This window comes from Callithrix jacchus, chromosome 16 (genome assembly GCF_049354715.1).
Source record: "Callithrix jacchus isolate 240 chromosome 16, calJac240_pri, whole genome shotgun sequence".
Classification (NCBI taxonomy): Eukaryota; Metazoa; Chordata; class Mammalia; order Primates; family Cebidae; genus Callithrix; species Callithrix jacchus.
Window position 1 is genome coordinate 99,317,187 of NC_133517.1, and position 20,715 is coordinate 99,337,901.

General features: G+C 37.6%; 1 protein-coding gene across 8 annotated transcripts in view; it reads right to left on the reverse strand.

Moving 5' to 3' along the window:
• MTDH (metadherin) overlaps positions 1-20,715 on the reverse strand; it is a 76,239-nt gene that overhangs the window by 33,122 nt on the left and 22,402 nt on the right. For 2 of the 8 annotated variants that reach the window (XM_035277583.3, XM_035277587.3), the window contains exons 3-6: positions 10,512-10,596; positions 9,621-9,797; positions 8,148-8,213; positions 5,743-5,979 (exon numbers count right to left, since the gene is read on the reverse strand). In XM_035277583.3, the coding sequence (XP_035133474.1) occupies positions 5,743-5,979; positions 8,148-8,213; positions 9,621-9,797; positions 10,512-10,596 (565 nt within the window). Of the gene's footprint in view, positions 1-1,144; positions 1,235-5,742; positions 5,980-8,147; positions 8,214-9,620; positions 9,798-10,511; positions 10,597-20,715 lie in introns of all 8 variants that reach the window. The other 6 variants (XM_035277585.3, XM_035277590.3, XM_035277581.3 and 3 more) reach the window with 5 other exon arrangements.

Sequence of the window (20,715 nt, forward strand, 5' to 3'; positions counted from 1 at the left end):
AAAAAAAAAAAAAAAAAAAATCAAAAGAATAGTATTTTGGAACCAGACACAACCATTTGCTTACTGTCTCAGGCTGCATTCTTGTTATAATGGCAGAGTTGAGTAACTGCAACAGAGGCTGCATGGCCCACAATCCCTAAAATGTCTACTATCTGTCCCTTTATATAAAATGTTTGCTGACCCCCTTTCTAGCTTAGTGATTCCGGACACTGTGGAACTACCAAATTAGTAATCCGGGTCCATGAATTCCAGTGTGAACCAAGCACTGCAAACTAAACAATGATCTCCCATATTTTACACACACACACACACACACATACACACACACATTTTGAGACAGAGTCTTACTCTGTCACCCAGTCTGGAGTGCAGTGGTGCTATCATGGCTCATTGCAGCTTCAGCCTCCTGGTCTAGAGAAATCCTCCCACCACAGCCTCTTGAGTAGCTGGGACCACAGGCAAATACCACCATGCCTGGCTAATTTTTTTTTTTTTTGACTTTATGTAGTGAAGTAGTTGCCCGGGCTTGACTTGAACTCCAAAGCTCAAAGTGATTCTCCCACCTCAGCCTCCCTACATGCTGGGATTATAGATGTGAGCCACTACACCTGGCCTCCCACATTTGTGTAATGTTTGTTAAATACATATAGTTTCTATATGATTAATAAAACATATATCCATTTAAGTCATGTAAAATTGACAGTAGTTTATTAGTAATCATGTATTTTATAAATCAATAAATACTTAGAGTTATTATGTGGGAATCCATAACCTGAAAGGGTTAGTTTTAAACTTATGATGACTAACAGTGAACAGAAGTAAAATGTCAAATTGTGACCAAAGGTATGGTAGGACTATATTAACAACAGAAGACTATGAACCTTGCATGTGTACTTGTCTGTGTGCCAATGCACTGTCAGTGACCTCAGGCCACAGAATCCTTACATCCCTAGAGATGGGAATTAAGCCATATTTGCACACAAGAATTTAGGTCTTCTCTCCCAGTTGTAAAGGCCTTTGCCATTTTATAATAGCTGCTATTTATATTGAAATCAGTTCTTGATGTTGATTAGTTCTTCATATAACAAATACTAAAATTAAACAAATGTTTTTGTTAGCCGAACAAAAGACTGTTTTCACATACCAGAAACAGCAGAGTTAAGTGTGAGAGATGCAAAAGAAGCAGAATTCTGTTCAGAAGTATTCATTCCCCTATCCACACTAGACCAAGCAGCTGTTAAAATAAAGAATGTCACTTGGAACCTTCAATTTGCAATCAGACTTCAAAGATATGTAAAGATTTAAAACTATGATAACAATATTTATCAAGATAACCTTAGAAATTAGAAACACTTAATATAGCAACAACTACTGTTTACTGGATATTTATTATGTAGCTGGACCCCTTACACCAACCACTTCTAATCCTTACAGCAACTTTGCTAGGCAGTTTTGGAGCAATTAAGCGACTTGCTGATAGCTAGGAAACAGCTGAGCCATGATTACAACTTAAGTCAATTCCCAAAGCCTATGCTCTTTTCCACTATACCAAGCTGCATTGTTATCTATCATAATTAAGCAACTACTTTGGGATAGCACTGAACTTGGTACTTGATTTCATTACAACAATTTCTCATAATTACTTAAGTATGAGGTTCATACAGGTTAAATAACTAGTGCGAATGTCCATAAAAGCTATTGTAGAGAAGAACAGACATCTATATCTAATAGATCTGTCTGAACCAGTTCCTGTTCATTACTGTACACCATGCTACATTCTCAATAATTTGAAGACATTTCTTTCTTATTTTAAAGAACATAAACCTCCATGGGACAAGTCACATCTGTCTCTTCTCTGTAACCCATTACAAACCTATTTGTAGGTTTGCACAATATTGTACAAATTTGTACAAATACAAAACTATTTTAATATAGTTCCCTTTCAATTTCAATAAAGGTCCTTACTCTATCTAGGCAGGAACTCTAATTTGCTGTTTAATTTTATCTATAACAACATTAATACCATCAAATTTATGTCCTAATTATGAAATGTTACATAGCTTTTTATAAGTAAATTGCAGGCCAGGAGCAGTGGCTCACACCTGTAATCCCAGTACTTTGGGAGGATGAGGCAGGTATATCACAAGGTCAGCAGTTCCACATCAGCCTGGCCAAATTGGTGAAACCCTGCCTCTACTAAAAATACAAAAATTAGCTGGGCATGGTGCCACATGCCTATAATTCCAGCTACTTGGGAGTCTGAGGCAGGAGAATCACTTGAACCGAGACCTGGGAGGCAGAGGCTGCGATGAGCTGAGATCGCTCCACTGTACTCCAGGCTGGGCTATAGAGCAAGACTCCATCTCAAAAAAAAAAAAAAAAAAAAAAAGTAAATTGTAAATATCCCAAAAGGTCACACAGTTCCTAACGTTACTTCATAAGATTCAACCATTTCTTTTACCAAATATGAAAGGATGCTTTATAGCATAGAAATTAATGCTTTCTTCCCTGGTGAAAATGAGAGTGGGAATTTAGGAATGCGTTTTTTTCTTTCTTTCTTTTTTTTGAGACAGAGTCTTGATCGTTGCCAGAATGGACTGCAGTGGCACAATCTTGGCTCACTGCCACCTCCACCTTCCAGGTTCAAGCAATTCCCATCTCAGCCTCCTGAGTAGCTGGATTACAGGCACATGCCACCATGCCTAGCACATTTTTTTGGATTTAAGTAGAGATGGGGTTTCACCATGGTGCTCAGGTTGGTCTTGAACTCCTAAGCTCAGGCAATCTACCTGACTCGACCCCCTCAAAGTGTTAGGATTACAGGGATGAGCCACCACACCCAGCCAAGAGAGTGCCTCTTTCAAACAAATTTTGATACCTCTATACAATTTTTCAATACAATGAAGAGGAAGCAAGAGCAACCTTAAGAACAATATTAGCAAATTATCTAGAGTTTGATTTTTGATGGTGTTATGTTTTTAAAAAGTGGGGCCAGATGCAGTGGCTCACGTCTGTAATTCCAGCACTCTGGGAGGCCGAGGCAGGCAGATCACCTGAGATCAGGAGTTTGAGAGCAGACTGACCAACATGGAAAAACCCCATCTCTACTAAAAATGCAAAATTAGCTAGACATGGTGGCACATGCACGTAATGCCAGCTACTCAGGAGGCTGAGGCAGGAGAATCGCTTGAACGTGGGAGTCGGAGGTTGTAGTGAGCCAAGACTGCACCACTGTACTCCAGCCTGAGCAATAAGAGTGAAACTCTATCTCAAAAAAAAAAAAAAGTGACCGAAAAAGCTAGTATCAAAGGAAAAGAGTATTTTTCTACTTACTAAAAAGTTTCTAGTGGTCAGGAGTTTGAGACCAGCCTGACTAACATGGAGAAACTCATCTCTACTAAAAATACAAAATTAGCTGGGCGTGGTGGCACATGCCTGTAATCCCAGCTACTTGGGAGGCTGAGGCAGAAGAATCACTTGAACCCAAGAGGCAAAGGTTGCAGTGAGCCGAGACTGCGCCACTGCACTCCAGGCTGGGCAACAAGAGCGAAATTCTGTCTTAAAAAAATAGTGACAGAAACAGCTAATAACATAGGAAGAAATATTTTTCTACTTACATATTAAAAAGTTTCCCTACTGGTCCCCCAAATTAGAAGAGATAAACAAAAAATATTTGCAATAAGCACAAGAGAAAAAATAGTATGTTTAATATACAAGAAAGTTTAACTAGATTTAAAAAATAAAATAGTAGGCAGACATGGTGGTCCACATCTGTAATCCCAGCACTTTGAGAAGCCAAGGTGGATGGATCACTTAAGTCCAGGAGTTTGAGATCAGCTAGGGCAACATAGTGAAATTGCGTCTCTACAAAAAATACCAAAGTTAGCCTTTAGTTAGCCTTCAGGCATGGTGGCACACGGCTGTGGTCACAGCTACTCAAGAGGCTAAAGGCAGGAAGATCATTTGAACCCTGGAAGCTGAGGCTGCAGTGAGCTATGATCACACCACTGCACTCTAGCCTGGGCAACAGAGTGAGACCCTGCCTCAAAAACTTAAAAAACAAAAACAAAAGCCAAAAAACCACAAAGAGCTCATTAGACAAATGGGAAAATAACATTAACAGACAATTCATAAAAGAAATAGAAATGACCAAGAAAGGGCCGGGCATAGTCGCTCACGCCTGTAATCCCAGCACTTTGAGAGACTAAGATGGGTGGATCATGAGGTCAGGAGTTCGAGGCCAGCCTGGCCAATATGCTGAAACCCTGTCTATACTAAAAATATAAAAATTAGCCAGGTGTGGTGAAGGCACCTATAATCCTAGTTACTTAGGAGGCTGAGGCAGGAGAATTGCTTGAACCTGAGAGGCAAAGGTGCGGTGAGCTGAGATCATGCCACTGCATTCCAGCCTGGGTAACATAGTGAGACTCCATCTCCAAAAAAAAAAAATGACCAAGAAATTTGTGGAAAAATATTCAATCTCATTAGTGATATTTACCAAGTTAACCGAAATAATTTATGTACTTTTTGATTATAAAATTAGAAAAGGTGGGGAAAAAAATCCCCAACCTTGACCAGCATAGGATAAAAACATTACACTAATGCTTTGAGTATAAATTAGAACAACTCTCTTAGAAAATACTTAGGCATTATATAGCACAGCATTATAAACATTCATATTCTCTTTAATCTAGTATCACTCATAAGACTCTGTCCTTAAGAAATAACTGCAAAACATGGCCAGGTGTGGAGGCTCCTGCTTGCAATCCCAGCACTTTGAGAGGCCAAGGCAGGAAGATCACTTGAGGTCAGGAGTTCAAGACCAGTCTGGCCAACATGGTGAAACCCCATCTCTATTAAAAAAAAAACACAAAAATTAGCTGGGTGTGGTGATGTGCACCTGTAATCCCAGCTACTTGGGTGGCTGAGGCATGAGAAATGCTTGAACCCAGGAGGTGGAGGTTGTAGTGAGCTGAAATCATGCCACTGCACTCCAGCCTGGGAGACAGAGTGAGATTCCACCTCAAAAAAAAAAACAAACCAAACTCCACCCCCGCTCCCGCCACTATACACAGTGGGGGGCAGGAGAAAGGGAGGGAGAAGAAATATAAATAACAGTGGTTGTCAATAGGTGGCATAGTGATAACTGTGGGATTTTCCTTATCCTTTTGCAGTTTCCCACATTTACTGTGAATTTCTTTTCTATAATACACACACTCGCATGCACACACTCACAAATTAAGTTGCTTTTAACTTGATGGCTCTCAACAGAAATAAACTTCCCAAGTACTGGTCTTTATTATCAAAATCCGGAGAAAAATTTAATTATAAATAGGCTACTTTGCAGATGGTAAAATGTAAGTGGATGTTATCAACTGTACTCCCATTTACTATGTTTATTTAGACTCAGCACAATTATTAAAATTAATAAAAAACTCTACTCACAGATTACATGTATCACATCACTAAGAAAACATAATTACACCAGTTGGGTACATTGATAATCAAATGTGATAAAGTATGTGAAAAGCACTATGTAAAGAGTAAATGATAAATGTTATTTACTTATTTAGTTCCCACCTTGCTCTACAAAAAGGATGTGAGATGAGTTAATTATTACTATTATTTCTGCAGAGCAGTACTTATTTTTCTATTCATATTTTTTTTTCCTATTTCTGAAAAATTAAAAACGTGCAAGATTAGTAATTTTAAATAAAGTTAAATTTTTCTAAAACTTCTTACCAATGCCAGAAAATATTGAACGGTCACTCCAACTCCTTCCCCAGTCTTTTCCATTTGCATTAGCATCTCCAGTGTCTTGACTCCAGGCAGATGGCTCAGTTTTCCTCTTTCCTGTAGAAGCAGATGAAATGGAGTTCCACTTCTCCTCTCCTGCACTGATCTGTGAGGAGAGTTTTACAGACTTTTCATTCCAGCCTCCTCCATTGACAGTAAGGTTTTCATTCAATCCTGAAGAAACTTAAAGAAAAAAAAATGAAGATTAGAAATAGGTACATGACTTCTTAAAACTAAGATATTTTCACATTTCTATGATTGCTTGACTTTAATATTTATTGCCCACTTCCCCTACTATCCTTTGATCATCAAGAATTGCCTTTTTAATTTAAAAATAGGAGGCTTATACACAACATATACACTAACAAAGTTTTTAACAGCAGAATGAGTTGCTCAAATGAAGTACAACAGAGCAAACAGGAAATGACACATATTCTGAATACTCACCCACTAAGAATATGAAGACATCTCCTAGTTACATGCTCTTTCCTTAATTATTTACACATACTACATTATGTATCAAGCAATGATTCTAAAACCTGGCTGCACATTAAAATTGACTAAAAAATTTCTTAAAAACAGACTCTGGAGCCTCAGCCCAGACCAATTAAAATCAGAATCTTGGCTGGGCGCGGTGGCTCAAGCCTGTAATCCCAGCACTTTGGGAGGCCAAGGCGGGTGGATCATAAGGTCAAGAGATCAAGACCATCTTGGTCAACATGGTGAGACCCCGTCTCTACTAAAGATACAAAAAATTAGCTGGGTATGGTGGCGCATGCCTGTAATCCCAGCTACTCGGGAGGCTGAGGCAGGAGAATTGCCTAAACCCAGGAGGCGGAGGTTGCGGTGAGCCGAGATTGCGCCATTGCACTCCAGCCTGGGTCACAAGAGCGAAACTCCATCTCCAAAAAAAAAAAAAAAAAAAAAAAAAAAATCAGAATCTTTGTGATGGAGCCCAGGTATCATTATGTATGTATGGTGTATGTATACGTACCTACACACAAATACACATAGGTGTGTGTGTAAATTTTTATATATGTGTGTGCATACATTGTTTTTTAAAGCTTCCTCGATAACTAATGTGTAGCCAGGGTTGAGAACCATGAGCATGAAGGAAGCTTTTTGACAGTGCTAAGAACCAGCATTGAAAAGCCTGAAATGAGGTTGGGCGCGGTGGCTGACACCTGTAATCCCAGCATTTGGGAAGGCTGAGGCAGGCGGATCACCTGAGGTCAGGAGTTCGACATCAGCCTGGACAATATGATAAAACCCCCCATCTCTACTAAAAACACAAAAATTAGCGAGGCATGGTGGCAAGTGCCTGTAATGCCAGCTACTCAGGAGGCTGAGGCAGGAGAACTGCTTGAACCTGGGAGCCAAAATCCTGCCACTGCACTCCAGGCTGGGCAACAAACAAAACTCCATCTCAAAAAAAAAAAAAAAAAAAAAAAAAAAAAAGGTCTGATGCCTGTCCCAGCACTTTGGGAGGCTGAGGTAGGTGGATCATCTAAGGTCAGTAGTTTGAGACACCAGCCTGGCCAACATGGCAAAACCCCATCTATACTAAAACATACAAAAATTGGCTAATTTTGTATGGTGTGGTGCTGGGTGCTTGAAATCCTAGCTACTCAGGAGGCTGAGGCAGAAAAATCGCTTGCACCCAGGAGGAGGAGGTTGCAGTGAGCCCAGACTGCGCTACTGCACTCCAGCCCGAGAAACAAGGCCAAAACTCACCGTCTCAGAAAAAAAAAAGGCCTGAACGAGAAGATGCATTTTTCATTTCCAAATTTATTTTACTACAACACTTTTGTCTTCAGGTCAGGGATAACACTACTTAATTCAATCTTTATCATAAATGAGTAAATAAAACATATTTTCTATTTATAAAGCAATGAAAACTTTAGACTATAGTCCATTCATTGTGAAATATTTGATACTGTCAAGGAAGCAGTTAAAAAATTATAGGAACTAAGGCTTTTTTTTTTAACATACAAGCATCAAGCATTTTATCCCATATATGCTATATTAAACCCAAGCCCAACAAAAATCTTTCTTTTCTACTGGCTTAAGTGATATAAGCAAGAATCAAAATTGCATATAAGCAAATACTGAATGTTTTTATATATGGGGGAAAAAAAACTAGAACATACCAAAGATTGTTAGAAGTGGGAGTGATTTTTCTTTTTATTTATTTTCCAAAATCTCTGGACCGTGATTATGTTACTTAGTAATTAAAAATCATTTTAAGACTTTTTTCTTTCCTTCTGTGTCATTCATGTGAGGAAAGAGATATGTATATAAATTTCTATTTTGATGGGCCTTCAATTTAAGTTACATGTAATTTCTCTCACCCTGAAGTGTAGAATCTCCTTTTCCAGATTTAAAGTTGCTAACTTGAACATTTAGATGAGAATCACCTGGTTAAAATAGAAATAAAATTTATTTAATACTAAATAGGCCGGTACTATGCACATTAAATTAGGAGTAACACATAATTTTTACTTATTATCTATTATAAATTGCTCCTTCAAGTGCTAAATTCTTCCACTGGAAAAAAGTCAATTTTACAACACATTTCACTTGTTGGTAAGGAACTGAGTTTTCTGGTTACCATATTCTTAGTCAACTAAAATGCCAATAAAACTGCCTATGTACAGACCGAGTTTGCTATTCTGTATCAGTTATTAAGATTCTTTTAAGTAGTAAATGGGCTCTGTAATTGGATTCAACTTTGCCAACAACACCAGCTTCCTTTTCAACAATCCTGGAAGCAAACACATCAACTTATGAAGAACTTTGCCAGTATTTGGGACCAGGACTTAGGAAATATGGCAAGAGGTGGGAATACACATTATAACACAAAAATACTATTTCTCTGACACTAAAAAGCATAATGATCACAATGTTTAAAAAAACAGCATGACATAGGATTGTGTTAGCAAGGAAGGCATGCACAAGACAGTGAAAAATAATCAACAAAAATACTAAAGAATAGCTAATATGTGACAGTGAAAATGGGTAAGCAGAAGTCATTGCTGTACTATGGCAATAAATTCTACCAAGTTATCAAGCAAAAAATAAAAGGTAACAAGGCTAAGAAAATGGTCTGGAAACAATTGAGATGTGGGGAGATGGGAAGGTCATTAACAAAAAGACAAGGAAGATATATGCCAAAGCCTTCAAGCAAGTTGAACAGTATCACTTTGCAGACAGGTGTCTCCAGGGTAAAAATGATGGTAATGTAAAGGGTGAGCTACCAATAAGCCACCAGTATCAGAGAGTATGAACATCTGAAATATTAATATTTGAAAGAAAGAACATTAGCTCAATAATCTTTGAAGTTCTGGTCTAGCTCTACCAAACATCTACGATACTCTCAAAAAACTGGGATGATGAGAAATCCAGACACAACCTGTACTAACCAGAACATGCTTGATTCATCTTGGAATGAAAGCACTCAACATGCAAAATGGTGATAAATCATTTCATTTAATAAATGTCTTATCTACTCTAAGGAACAGAGATGCAAGAGAGTTGGGGCAAAGTGATACACACTAGAAAAGTGGCAACATCATCTTCTCATATGACTCAAGGCAGAAAGGCAAATTTTAATTTAATAGGCCATTCATTAGGTAATATGTAACAAGTAACACTGCTGGTATTAGGTAAACCAACACATGGTTCACAATACTCATGAAGAAGGGTATATCAGCACAATGATGTTAACATTCAAAATAGTCAGATTTTGACATAATGATATTTTGTACATCCAAACAAAAGGAATTTGATTTGATGTACCACTGTCTTATGTTCCACTAATATACCTTTATTCTTCTTGGAACCAACAGGAAATGATGCAGTTGTAAGTTGCTCGGTGGTAACTGTGATGGTATTTTCTATCCCAGGGATAGTTGAATCCAATGAACCAGAATCAGTCAGCACCTTATCACGTTTACGCTGCTGTCGTTTCTCTCTGTGACTAATTTTAGTTTCCCAGGCTCCTGACATAGCCCCAGAAAAAAAATGTTATTCAGTAAGGGGAAGACAAAAAAAGTTGTAGTTTTGGGGGAGAAAATGGGGTGGAGCACATAAAATGTCATGATAAATTTAGATATTAAGCTGAAACCAAGAGTGTTGATTATATTAATTCATTCTGAGAATGTGTTCTAATTTCATTATGTTGTTTTAGGCAACTGCTGTTATTTATTCTAGTAATTTTTTAAAATCAAATCTGTCATCTATGGTTTAGAAAAAGTGGTAAGTCATCTTGTCTATCTTTTTTTTAATCTTGCTAGGTAGAAGTGATATGAGGTTATTATATATAATCACTAATAAATGGGTTTATTAGGTGATGATAATAAATGACTTAAGAATTTTGTACAAAGTCTTTCAGGAATGGTATATTTAAGAACCATGGGGAAAAAAACAAATAAACAAACAAACCATAATTCCAGGAGACAAAGACAAGATGAATGACTTTTCAATTGCTTGAAATACTGAGCTTGACTTTAAATTTCAAGGCAGTTCCCTTCAGAAAAAGCACTAATGGATCCTTAACAAAAGTAGTGTCACAGATTTATATATTAAGGTCTACAGTTATAAAAAAAGAAGAGCTAAATACAAAATTAAGTAAAACAAATGCAGCTTTTACAGAATACATTTTGATAAAAAAAGGGTTAAAAATTTTTCTACAGTCCTTTCCCTTGCTCAAGTACCTTCATCAACTTCCTTTCCATCATGGCGTGAACTGTTTTGCACTGCTTTAGCATCTGACTTTGATTTCTTCTTATTTTTCTTTGACTGAAAGTAAAATAGAATGTTACTTAACATTTTGTTATGTTTTTGAATAAGTAGGAGTCAGTAAAATATATAATGAAATGTATGATGCTGACAACTAAAAAAATTTAATGTTTGATTTAAAACACTTAACATATTCAGTGGCAATAATAATCATATGAGGTTACCATTGAGTGAGTGGTTACTACGTGCTAAGTATTCTGTACTCGTTTTCTTATTTATTTCTTCAAAGAAACTTGCTGGAGAAGGTATTGGCCTCATTTTAGAGATGAGAAAATAAAAATTTAGAGATGTAAAATATTAACTAGGTTGTACCACATCACATTGTTAGCAAACTAAGTCATAATCAGAAACTAGGTCTGTCTGGCTCCAAAGTCTGTGCCCTTCCACATCAAGCTAACATAAGTTACGTCATAAATAAGGTTCTGTAATATGGTGTTTTCAAAGCAATAAAATTAAAACCTATTGCAACATGTTCAGATGGAAAATGATGTGGTGATTATTGGTTTTTGGATTGCACAAAGCAGACTGATACCATATCCTATGTATAACAAATTAATGAGTCAATTATACATAGTAGGTATTATTTTTGTCTGTTGCAAAGCAATGTAAAAATACCTAGGATTTGTATATAGATGTTTAATAATTCAATCCAGATAAAATACCTATACACATATAAGATATGGATATTTTCAGATGATCTTCCAACTCCCTTCTGCTAATATTATTTTATCCTTTCAAAAGCTTGCTAAAAACAACATAAAGCCATGATTTCTGTATTTAGACAAGTGCTTCCAGAAGAGAATTAACATTTATAAAACAGTATGTTTATACTTTGTATTCACTTATTTAGCTATTTATTGAGATCAGTTATGTCTGTATTACTGCACACTATCTATTTTTTTTCAAAATGGAGTCTTGCTCTGTTGCCTCGGCTGGAGTGCAGTGGCATGATACCGGCTCACTGCAACCTCCGCCTCCTGGGTTCAAGCAATTCTCTGCCTCAGCCTTCTGAGTAGCTGGGATTACAAGCACCCACCACTATGCCCAACTAATTTTTGTATTTTCAGTAGAGACAAGGCTTCACCATGTTGGCCAGGCTGATCTCAAACTCCTGACCTTGTGATCTGCTCACCTTGGCCTCCCAAACTACTGCACACTACCTTAAAGGCAGTAAATGAGTTTGAGCAAGTGAGTAAGCAATGACAGATAATTGCTTTTCCTACCAATAAACAACATGCATATATTCTCAAGTGACATGATCTCTTGAAAGTGATTAAAAATTGTCTTTACCAAGAGATTACATAGAAAAACTATTTTTTTTTTACTGTTCTCATAACTAATTTACATTTGTTCATTTCTTTGCATGTTCTCATTATCATTAACATGTATGTTTAATATACTGGTTTATTACATGTACCAAACCAGCCTCATATCCACTTAAAAAAAAAAAGATATGGGGAGATATTCACATACCATAATATTCACCCTTTTAAAGGTGGTCAATTCAGTGGTTTTTAGTATATCTGAAATTGCACAACTATCAAAATTATTATTTTTTGAGACAGAGTCTCATTCTGTCACCCAGGCTAGATTGCAGTGCCATGATCTCAGCTCACTGCTGCAACTTCTGCCTCCCAGGCTCAAGGAATTCTCCTGCCTCAGCCTGCTGAGTAGCTGGGATTATAGGCGCGCACCACCATGCCTGGCTAATTTTTTATTTTTTAGTAGAGATGGGGTTTCACCATGTTGGCCAGGCTGGTCTTGAACTCCTGACCTCAAGTGATCTGCCTTGGCTTCCCAAAGTGCTGGGATTACACGCTTGAGTCACCACTCCCAGCCTCAAAATTATTATTTAATCCCAAAAAAGAAACTCTGTAACGATTAGAGGTTACTCCCAACTCCTTTCTTTTCACTGGCAACCATGACTCTACTTTCGGTCTCTGTCTTTATGACAGCCACTCTTAAGTAAAGATAACATGTTGAACATCTGTTAATTACAGTTGAGCAGAGGCAGCAAATCTTTTCTGCAAAGGACCAAATAGTAAATATATTAGGCTTTGCAGGCCATAGGGTTTTGAAGTAACCATACAACTCTGCTCATGTAGCATAAAAGCAGCCATATACAATTTATAAACAAATGGGTGTGACTATGTTCTAATAAAGCTTTATTCACAAAAACAGGCATCTGGCTAGATTTGGGGTGTCAGAGTTTGCTATCCTTGGTCTAGAACAGTGCTGGCCAACAGAAATATAATGCAAACCACATATATAATTAAAAAAATTGTAGTAGACACATTTTTAAGTTAAAATAGGTGACAATTTTAACATTTAACACAACATATCTAAAATGCATCATTTCAACATGGAACTAATAAAAAATAACTTAATAAGATAGTATGAAAAAGAAAACTAAGTAAGTCTTCAAAATCTCACATGTATTTTACACTTAACAGCAATTTCAATTTGGGCTAGTCACTTTTTTTCTTTCTTTTTTTTTTTTTTTTGAGAAGGAGTTTTGCTCTTGTTGCCCAGGCTGGAGTGCAATGGCATGATCTTGGCTCACTGCAACCTCCACCTCTCAGGTTCAAGTGATTCTCTTGCCTCAGCCTGCTGAGTAGCTGGGATTACAGGAATGCGTCACCATGCCTGGCTAATTTTGTGTTTTTAGTAGAGACAGGGTTTCTCCATGTTGGTCAGGCTGGTCTTGAACTCTCGACCTCAGGTAATTCGCCCATCTTGGCCTCCCAAAGTGCTGGGATTACAGGTGTGACCCACTGCACCCAGCCAGACAAGTCACATTTTAAGTGCTCAATATCCACATGTGGCAAGTGGCTACCATAATGAACAGTGCAGGTCCATAAGAACTAAAGCAGGTATCCCCATTTTGTAGATACAAACTGAGGCCATAAAGAGTGTTTAAGAATTGCTGAGTGTGGTGGCTCATATCTGTTATCTCAGCAATTTGGGAGGTTGAAGTAGGTCACTTGAGCCCATGGGTATGAGACCAGCCAGGGCAACACATAGGGAAGATCCTATCTCTTAAAAAAAATAGTGGGGGTGACAGCATGCACCTGTGTTTCCAGCTACTTGGGAGGCTGCGGTAGGAGGATCACTGGAGCCTGGGAAGCTAAGTCTGCAGTGAACTGTGATCATGTCACTGTATTCCAGCTTGGGCAACAGAGTGAGACCCTGTCTCAAAAAAACCCCCCAAAACAAGAAACAAAGAAGAGTGCCTAAGAGGCCGGGCGAGGTGGCTCACGCCTGTAATCCCAGCACTTTGGGAGGCCAAGGCAGGCAGATCACTGGAGGTCAGGAGTTCAAGACCAGCCTGGCCAATGTGATAAAACTTGTCTACCAAAAATACAAAAAATTAGCCAGGTATGGTGGCACATACCTGTCCTGGCTACTCGGGAGGCTGAGGCCGGATAATCGCTTGAACCCAGGAGGCGGAGTCTGCAGTGAGCTGAGATTGCGCCACTGCACTCCAGCCTGGGTAACAGAGCGAGATTCTGTCTCAAAAAAAAGAGTGTTTAAGAGCATAGGGTAAGTAAAATGGTGAAACTTGAAACTAGGACAAAAGTTCAATTCGGAGCCACAGTATACCCTCATAAATAACTTTTTATTTAGTCTACATTTAACTCTAAATACAAATTTAATCATACATTAGCTATGTAGCTTTGAGCTGAATCATTCTAAACCCGTTTCCTCAACTGTCATATGGACGAAAATTCCTACTAACCTCACGTAAGTTTAAGGATTAAAACAAAAAGTGAGAGTCAGTTAACTACAAAGTAGTATACACAAATAAGATTTTTTTAAAAGAAGGGAGACTTTGAAAACATAATAGAAATTATGTTTACACGGAAATATCTGATTTGTAACTAAAAATCTGCAGAAAAAGATTATCTAAGATTAGGCTTAAATATTGTTTGATTTTACTACTGCCATTAAAAGTAATTAACAATAACATGCATCCTGGTAAGAGTAAATGAAATAAACTGGGTGCGGTGGCTCACACCTGTAATACCAACACTTTGGGAGACTGAGGCAGGTGGATCACAAGGTCAAGAGATTGAGACCATCCTGGACAACATGGTGAAACCCCGTCTCTTAAAAAAAAACAAACAAAAAAACAGTTCAAGACCAGCCTGATCAAAATAGTAAGACCCCATCTCTACTAAAAATACAAAAATTAGCCAGGCATGGTGGCATGTGCTTGTAATCCCAGCTACTCAGGAGGCTGAGACAGGAGAATCACTTGAACCTGGGAGGCAGAGGTTGCAGTGAGCCGAGAAGGTGCCACTGCACTTCAGCCTAGGCAACAGAGTGAGACTCTGCCTCAAAAAAAAAAAAAAAAAAAAAAAGAGTAAATAAAATAATATCCTATGAAAAGCTTTAAAATAAATATGTAATATATACTGTTATTTGTCCTGGTCATACTACTGAAGCAGACATCTTACTTCTTAGCAGCTTCACTGTAGCTAAGACTTTTGAAGGAAGTGTGTAGCATAAAGCTCTGGCTTTTTTGTTACCACAGTTCTTTTTTCCCTAACTTGTCAGGCTCCACCATGGAACTGAGTGGATTATTAAACTGGCTTCTCTTAAATGGTCTTCATACAACCAAGATTTATAAAATAATACACATAGTATTATTTTATAGTAATTAATGTATTTTTATATTATTAATATAAAAATTATTAATCTAAAAATCAGTACACATAACTAAATGCAAGTCTTTACTGATAGCAACTGCACTATAATCTAATAGAAAAATGACATGCAAGTGAGACAAATACAAAAATTAGTCAGGCGTGGTGGCATGTGCCTATAATTCCAGTTACTGGGGAGGCTGAGGCAGAAGAATTGCTTGAACCCAGGAGGCAAAGGTTGCAGTGAGTTGAGATCGCACCATTGCACTCCAGACTAGGCAATAAGAGCGAAACTCTGTCTCAAAAAAAAAAAAAATCTTTTCTTCAAGGGTTTCCTTACAATATATCTTAGCAATCCAATTAATTTTCATTCCTACTAAAAATAACAACAACAACAACAACAAAAACACTGGAGATGTTTCCTACCTTCTACAAGGTCTAACTTCCTTAAATGACATAGGATGTCTTCTACAAATTGATCTCAACCTTGTATTCCTTTATTCATACATATGAGCATTTGGTTCCTATAAAACTGGCATCTCTTTGAACATTCCTGTTTTTGACCAAGCTGCACTGACTATGGATTTTTTTTTTCTCAGAATGAAGCACTACACAGCCAGAGTGCTGGGGTGATTTTCTTTGCATCTGAATCATCTGCTCCCCTACTGATGTTCAATGCCAGAAATGGCCTGTACTCTTTTTTTTTTTTAACCCAGCTCAAGTTCCACTCCATTTGCTTTATCTCTATCACTGTACCCCTTTTCCTTTCCCCTAAATACATATAATCTTGCATCTCAAAACTTTTAAAACTGACACAGATTTGGCCATTTGTCACAAACTTCCTTGGAACACTTCCAGTATGGCTATACCTTTCCATGTGTTCAAGTGTTCCCAGTTTTCTAATAGTAATATGAACTTCTTAAAAGCAAGAGAATAAGAGATATTTCATTATATTCTCAAAAGAATCTCTACTTCCCTTTATTTGAATGCTTCATGATCAGCACTGATAGAAATATGCTCTTGGGGATGCTTGTCTAGCACTTGAAGTTAGCAGGGTCTCATGACACAAACAACCTATAACCCAAAACCTTCAAAATTATTCATAACAGACATCACTCAATGTATCAGAAGCAATCTAAAAAAATCTGTATGTAAATCTTCCTATTAGGCTTTCAATAAAATTTCACATTATATTTTCTTTCCATCTCATATATAATACTGATATTACAAAAAAAAAGGCTATAATATAGTCCATTAGAAGAAAAATCTGTTATATGTCAAGTATATGTGTATGTATGCATGCACATGTATGTGCATGCATACATACACACACCATAACACTCCTAAAAGAGGAATGAGCTAAATAACAATGAATACATATCCACTGAGACTACAAACAGTGTTTGCATCTGGAACAGCAAATGGCTCCATTCTTTTAAATCTAGATGATGAGCTGGGTTCGGTGGTATGTGCTTGTCCCAGCACTTTGGGGGGCGGAGGTGGGCCAACCGCTTAAGGCCAGGAGTTTGAGACCAGCCTGGACAACATGACAAAACCCTGTCTCTACAAAAAATAAAAAATTAGCAGGGCATGGTGGCACATGACTGCAGTCCTAGCTACTCAGCAGACTGAGGTGGGAGGATCACTTGAGCCCAGGAGGTTGACGTTGCAGTAAGCCAAGACTGCACCGCTGCACTCCAGCCTGGGTGACAGAGCAAGACCTTGTCTCAAACAAACAAAAAATCTAGATGATGAAAAAGCTTTGATAAATAATCATTAGATCCACCATCACAGCTTTCCAAAACTGCTAAAGAATATATACTACATAAGACAGATTGATAATTCCTTAGGAAATTATCATGAGCAAGTTCCAAAAATTCTAAGGTCTTATTAGGAGTCGCTCAAAATATGCAAATAAGCAGTGTCAATATCCAGTTGCTAATCGGTATATGGAAGATACGGTAACTCACTTAAATAACTGAGTAAATATGCCAGATAAAGGGGTCTGCTAACACTCTTATAACAGTGGGTTAAATACTTGTTTTTTGTACTTCTATGGGAAAAAATTGAGCATATATCCCAAAATGTTTATTTATAAATTTTATACACATTCTACTACACTGATAGTGCATTCATTTGTAAAATGTAACTATTTTTAGTGAGAGCAATATGAATGAATATGTTTCATTCTTTTGAATATCTTCTAAACCCATTCACTTTAATATGTGGTATTAATTATTGTTATATCTGAAAAGATATGAAGAACAAAATAGAAGACATACATGATTGGCCATGCTTACTAAAAGATGACACTTATTTTTCAATCTCATTCTCCAAGTATGCAAAGGTTTTTGTGGAAATTCAACCAGTAAATTTTAATCTTCTTTAATACCAATACACTGTTTCTACTTAAATCAGAAAGTTCTATATTCTTTGGTACTTTTTTACTTTATTATTGTCATCATTTTGTTCTTTTTATTAACATGGGTAATTTTTTTTGTTTAACAAATGAATTCACTAAAAAGACAAAATTTTACATCTGTTTTATAGCTATCACTTACACAGTTCTAATTAATCCATTTAAATTCTCAAAGTAACCCTAGGTAAATGCTATTCTATTTTGTAGATGAGAAAAGGGAGGCATAAGTGATTACTAACCAACCCCAAAATCACATCATTAGTCAAGTGTCAGAACTGGAAGTGGATCCCATGTACTTGTGCTCTAGAATCTGGGCTGTTAGGCTATTTATCTGTTAGAAAACTGCCCCCAAGCTGGGCAGACAGGAGGATTTTCACATTTAACAGACAAATGATCTTTAATAACAAAATCATGCAATGATGTAAATTTGTCAGAATACACTCTTCATTGCCTGAGTTTCTTTCAAAAATTGGCAATTTTCTCCCAACCAAGTGCTAACCAGGCCCAACCCTGCTTAGCTTTCGAGATCAGACAAGATCGGGCACGTTCAGGGTGGTATAGCAGTAGACAAATTGGCTATTTTCTGACACCTTGTTAAATAAGCTTTCCTTAACCTTGAAGGGGCAGATTCAGTATAAATTCTTTGTAGTAGTATTTGCTAAGCAGATAATTATTAGTCTTTATAAAAAATATCAACAAATTTGGAATATGTTATTTTTCGTAAAAGAGGTGGCTCATGCCTGTATTCCCAATATTTTGGGAGGCTGAGGTGGGAGAACTGCTTGAGGCCAGGAGCTTGAGACCAGCCTGGGCAACTAAGCAATTCTGTCTCTCCAAAAAAAGGAAGAAAAACAAAAAAATGGTGTGGTGGAGCTACTCAGGAGGCCGAGTGGGGGAGATCTCTTGAGCCCAGAAGGTCCATGCTGCAGTGAGTTATGACTGCACCAGTGCACTCTAGCCTAGCAACTGAGCAAAAACCTGTCTCAAAAAATAAAGACAGGAAGGAAGGAAAGGAAAGAAGAGAAAGAAGAATGAAGGAAGGGAGGGAGGGAGGGAGGTTTCACCATGTTGCCCACAAAAATTTAAAAAAGTTAAATAAGTGATTTACTGTTGAGAATATTATCTTTGCAAGTATCTCCTTAGTTGCTCACAAAAGCACTTCTTTATGTGTTTCATTACTGAAACAGAATCTAGGAAGTTCCCCCAAGCTTTAATGTTAGAAACATATATACATTATCCCTCCTAGAATGCGTAATTTGCTCTGGTACTAATTTATTTAATATCATTTGCAATGTTTTTATGCTGCATCAAACAGTATGTGCTAATGAATGAATGCATTTTGGTTGGCTGTAGTATTGTTTTTTGCTAATTACCATGGCAGAAAGAATAAGTGTTTTCCCATAGTATTTCTTTCTCTATTTAAACAAGAAACCTCCCCAAGAAATGAATCTAGTCATTTGTAATTCAGTAAGGTTTTGTTATACAAAATAATGCATAAATAAACATCTCTTAAACAACTATACAGGCCAGTTTTTACAATCTGAATGCTTAGACATCTTGCTAAATTAGGATAGTTTCAGAGTATCATTAGCTAAAATTTCAAGGCACAGTATAATTAGGCAAAGTTTTTATTTTAAATACCAAAAGTAGAAATACGTTTTTATTTCAAAACACCTTCTTGATGATTTCACTATTTTGGATACACTTACATAACATCTGATTAAATCATCATAACTTCATGGTGATATGGCTGACAGAGTTCCTACTAGAAATAATAATGTCAACTTTCTTTTTCTTACCTTTTTTTTTTTAACATAGGCTTTTGCTGTTGCCCAGGCTGGAGTGCAGTGGCATTATCAAGGCTCACTGCAGCCTGGACCTCCTGGGCTCAAGCGAGCCTCCCACCTCAGCTTTCCACAGAGCTGGGACTATAGGCATGCGCCATCATGCCTGGCTAATTTTTGTATATTTTGTAGAGACGAGGTTTCGCCATGTTGCCCAAGCTGGTCTCAAACTCCTGGGCTCAAGCAATCCACGTACCTTGGCCTCCCAAAGTGCTGGGATTACAGGCATGCGCAACCATACCAGTCGAATATTTCTAATATTAGACAATACCCAAACAATAAGTGTTATAAGTTACTAGAGTGCTAAAAAGTACACACTGGCAGCAAAAGTACATCTATTCAAATGGCTAACTGCCCTCTTACCAGATTTAGACAGGGAATTGCAAAGTACAAAGAAAGGCAGAGTAGTGTACAATTCATGCCAAAAAGATCAATTTAAGGAGTATAATCTATTATCTGTATAGTATCAAAACTATCACAATTGGGATACTGTACAAATTTTAAGTGGCACTATCCTTATCACTAAAATACTTTCTGCATTCCAGAGACTAACCATAAAGGTAAAAATAAATAAATAAAAACAAAACACTTTCTATGGCCAGGTGCGGTAGCTCAAGCCAGTAATCCCAGCACTTTGGGAGACAGAGGTGGGAGCAGCACTTGCATCCAGGAGTTTGAGAACAGCCTGGGCAATATAGTGAGACCATGTCTTTACAAAAAATACAAAAATTAACTAGGCATTGTGGTGCATGCCTGTAGTCCTAGCTACTTGGGTGGCTGAGCGGGGAGGATCACCTGAGCCCAGGAGATCAAGGTTGCTGTGAGCCATGACTGCACCACTGCACTCAGCCTGGGTAACAGAATGAGATCCTGTCTCAAAAAAAAAACAAAAACAAAAAAAAACACCTTTTTTCCAATGAGCATTTATACAAGGTAAATAGCCAGGTTCTGTTTTTTTTTTTTGGAGACAAGCCTATGTTACCCAGGCTGGAGTGCAAGTGGCATGCTCTTGGCTCACTGCAACTGCTACCTCCTGGTCTTACACCACCCTCCCACCCCAGCCTCCCAAGAAGCTGGGACTGCAGGCATACGCTACCACACTGGGCTAATTTTTCTATTTTTTTAAGAGAGAGGGTTTTGCCACATTGCCCAGGCTGGTCTCAAATTCCTGAGCTCAAGCGATTTGCCCACCTCAGCCTCCCAAAGT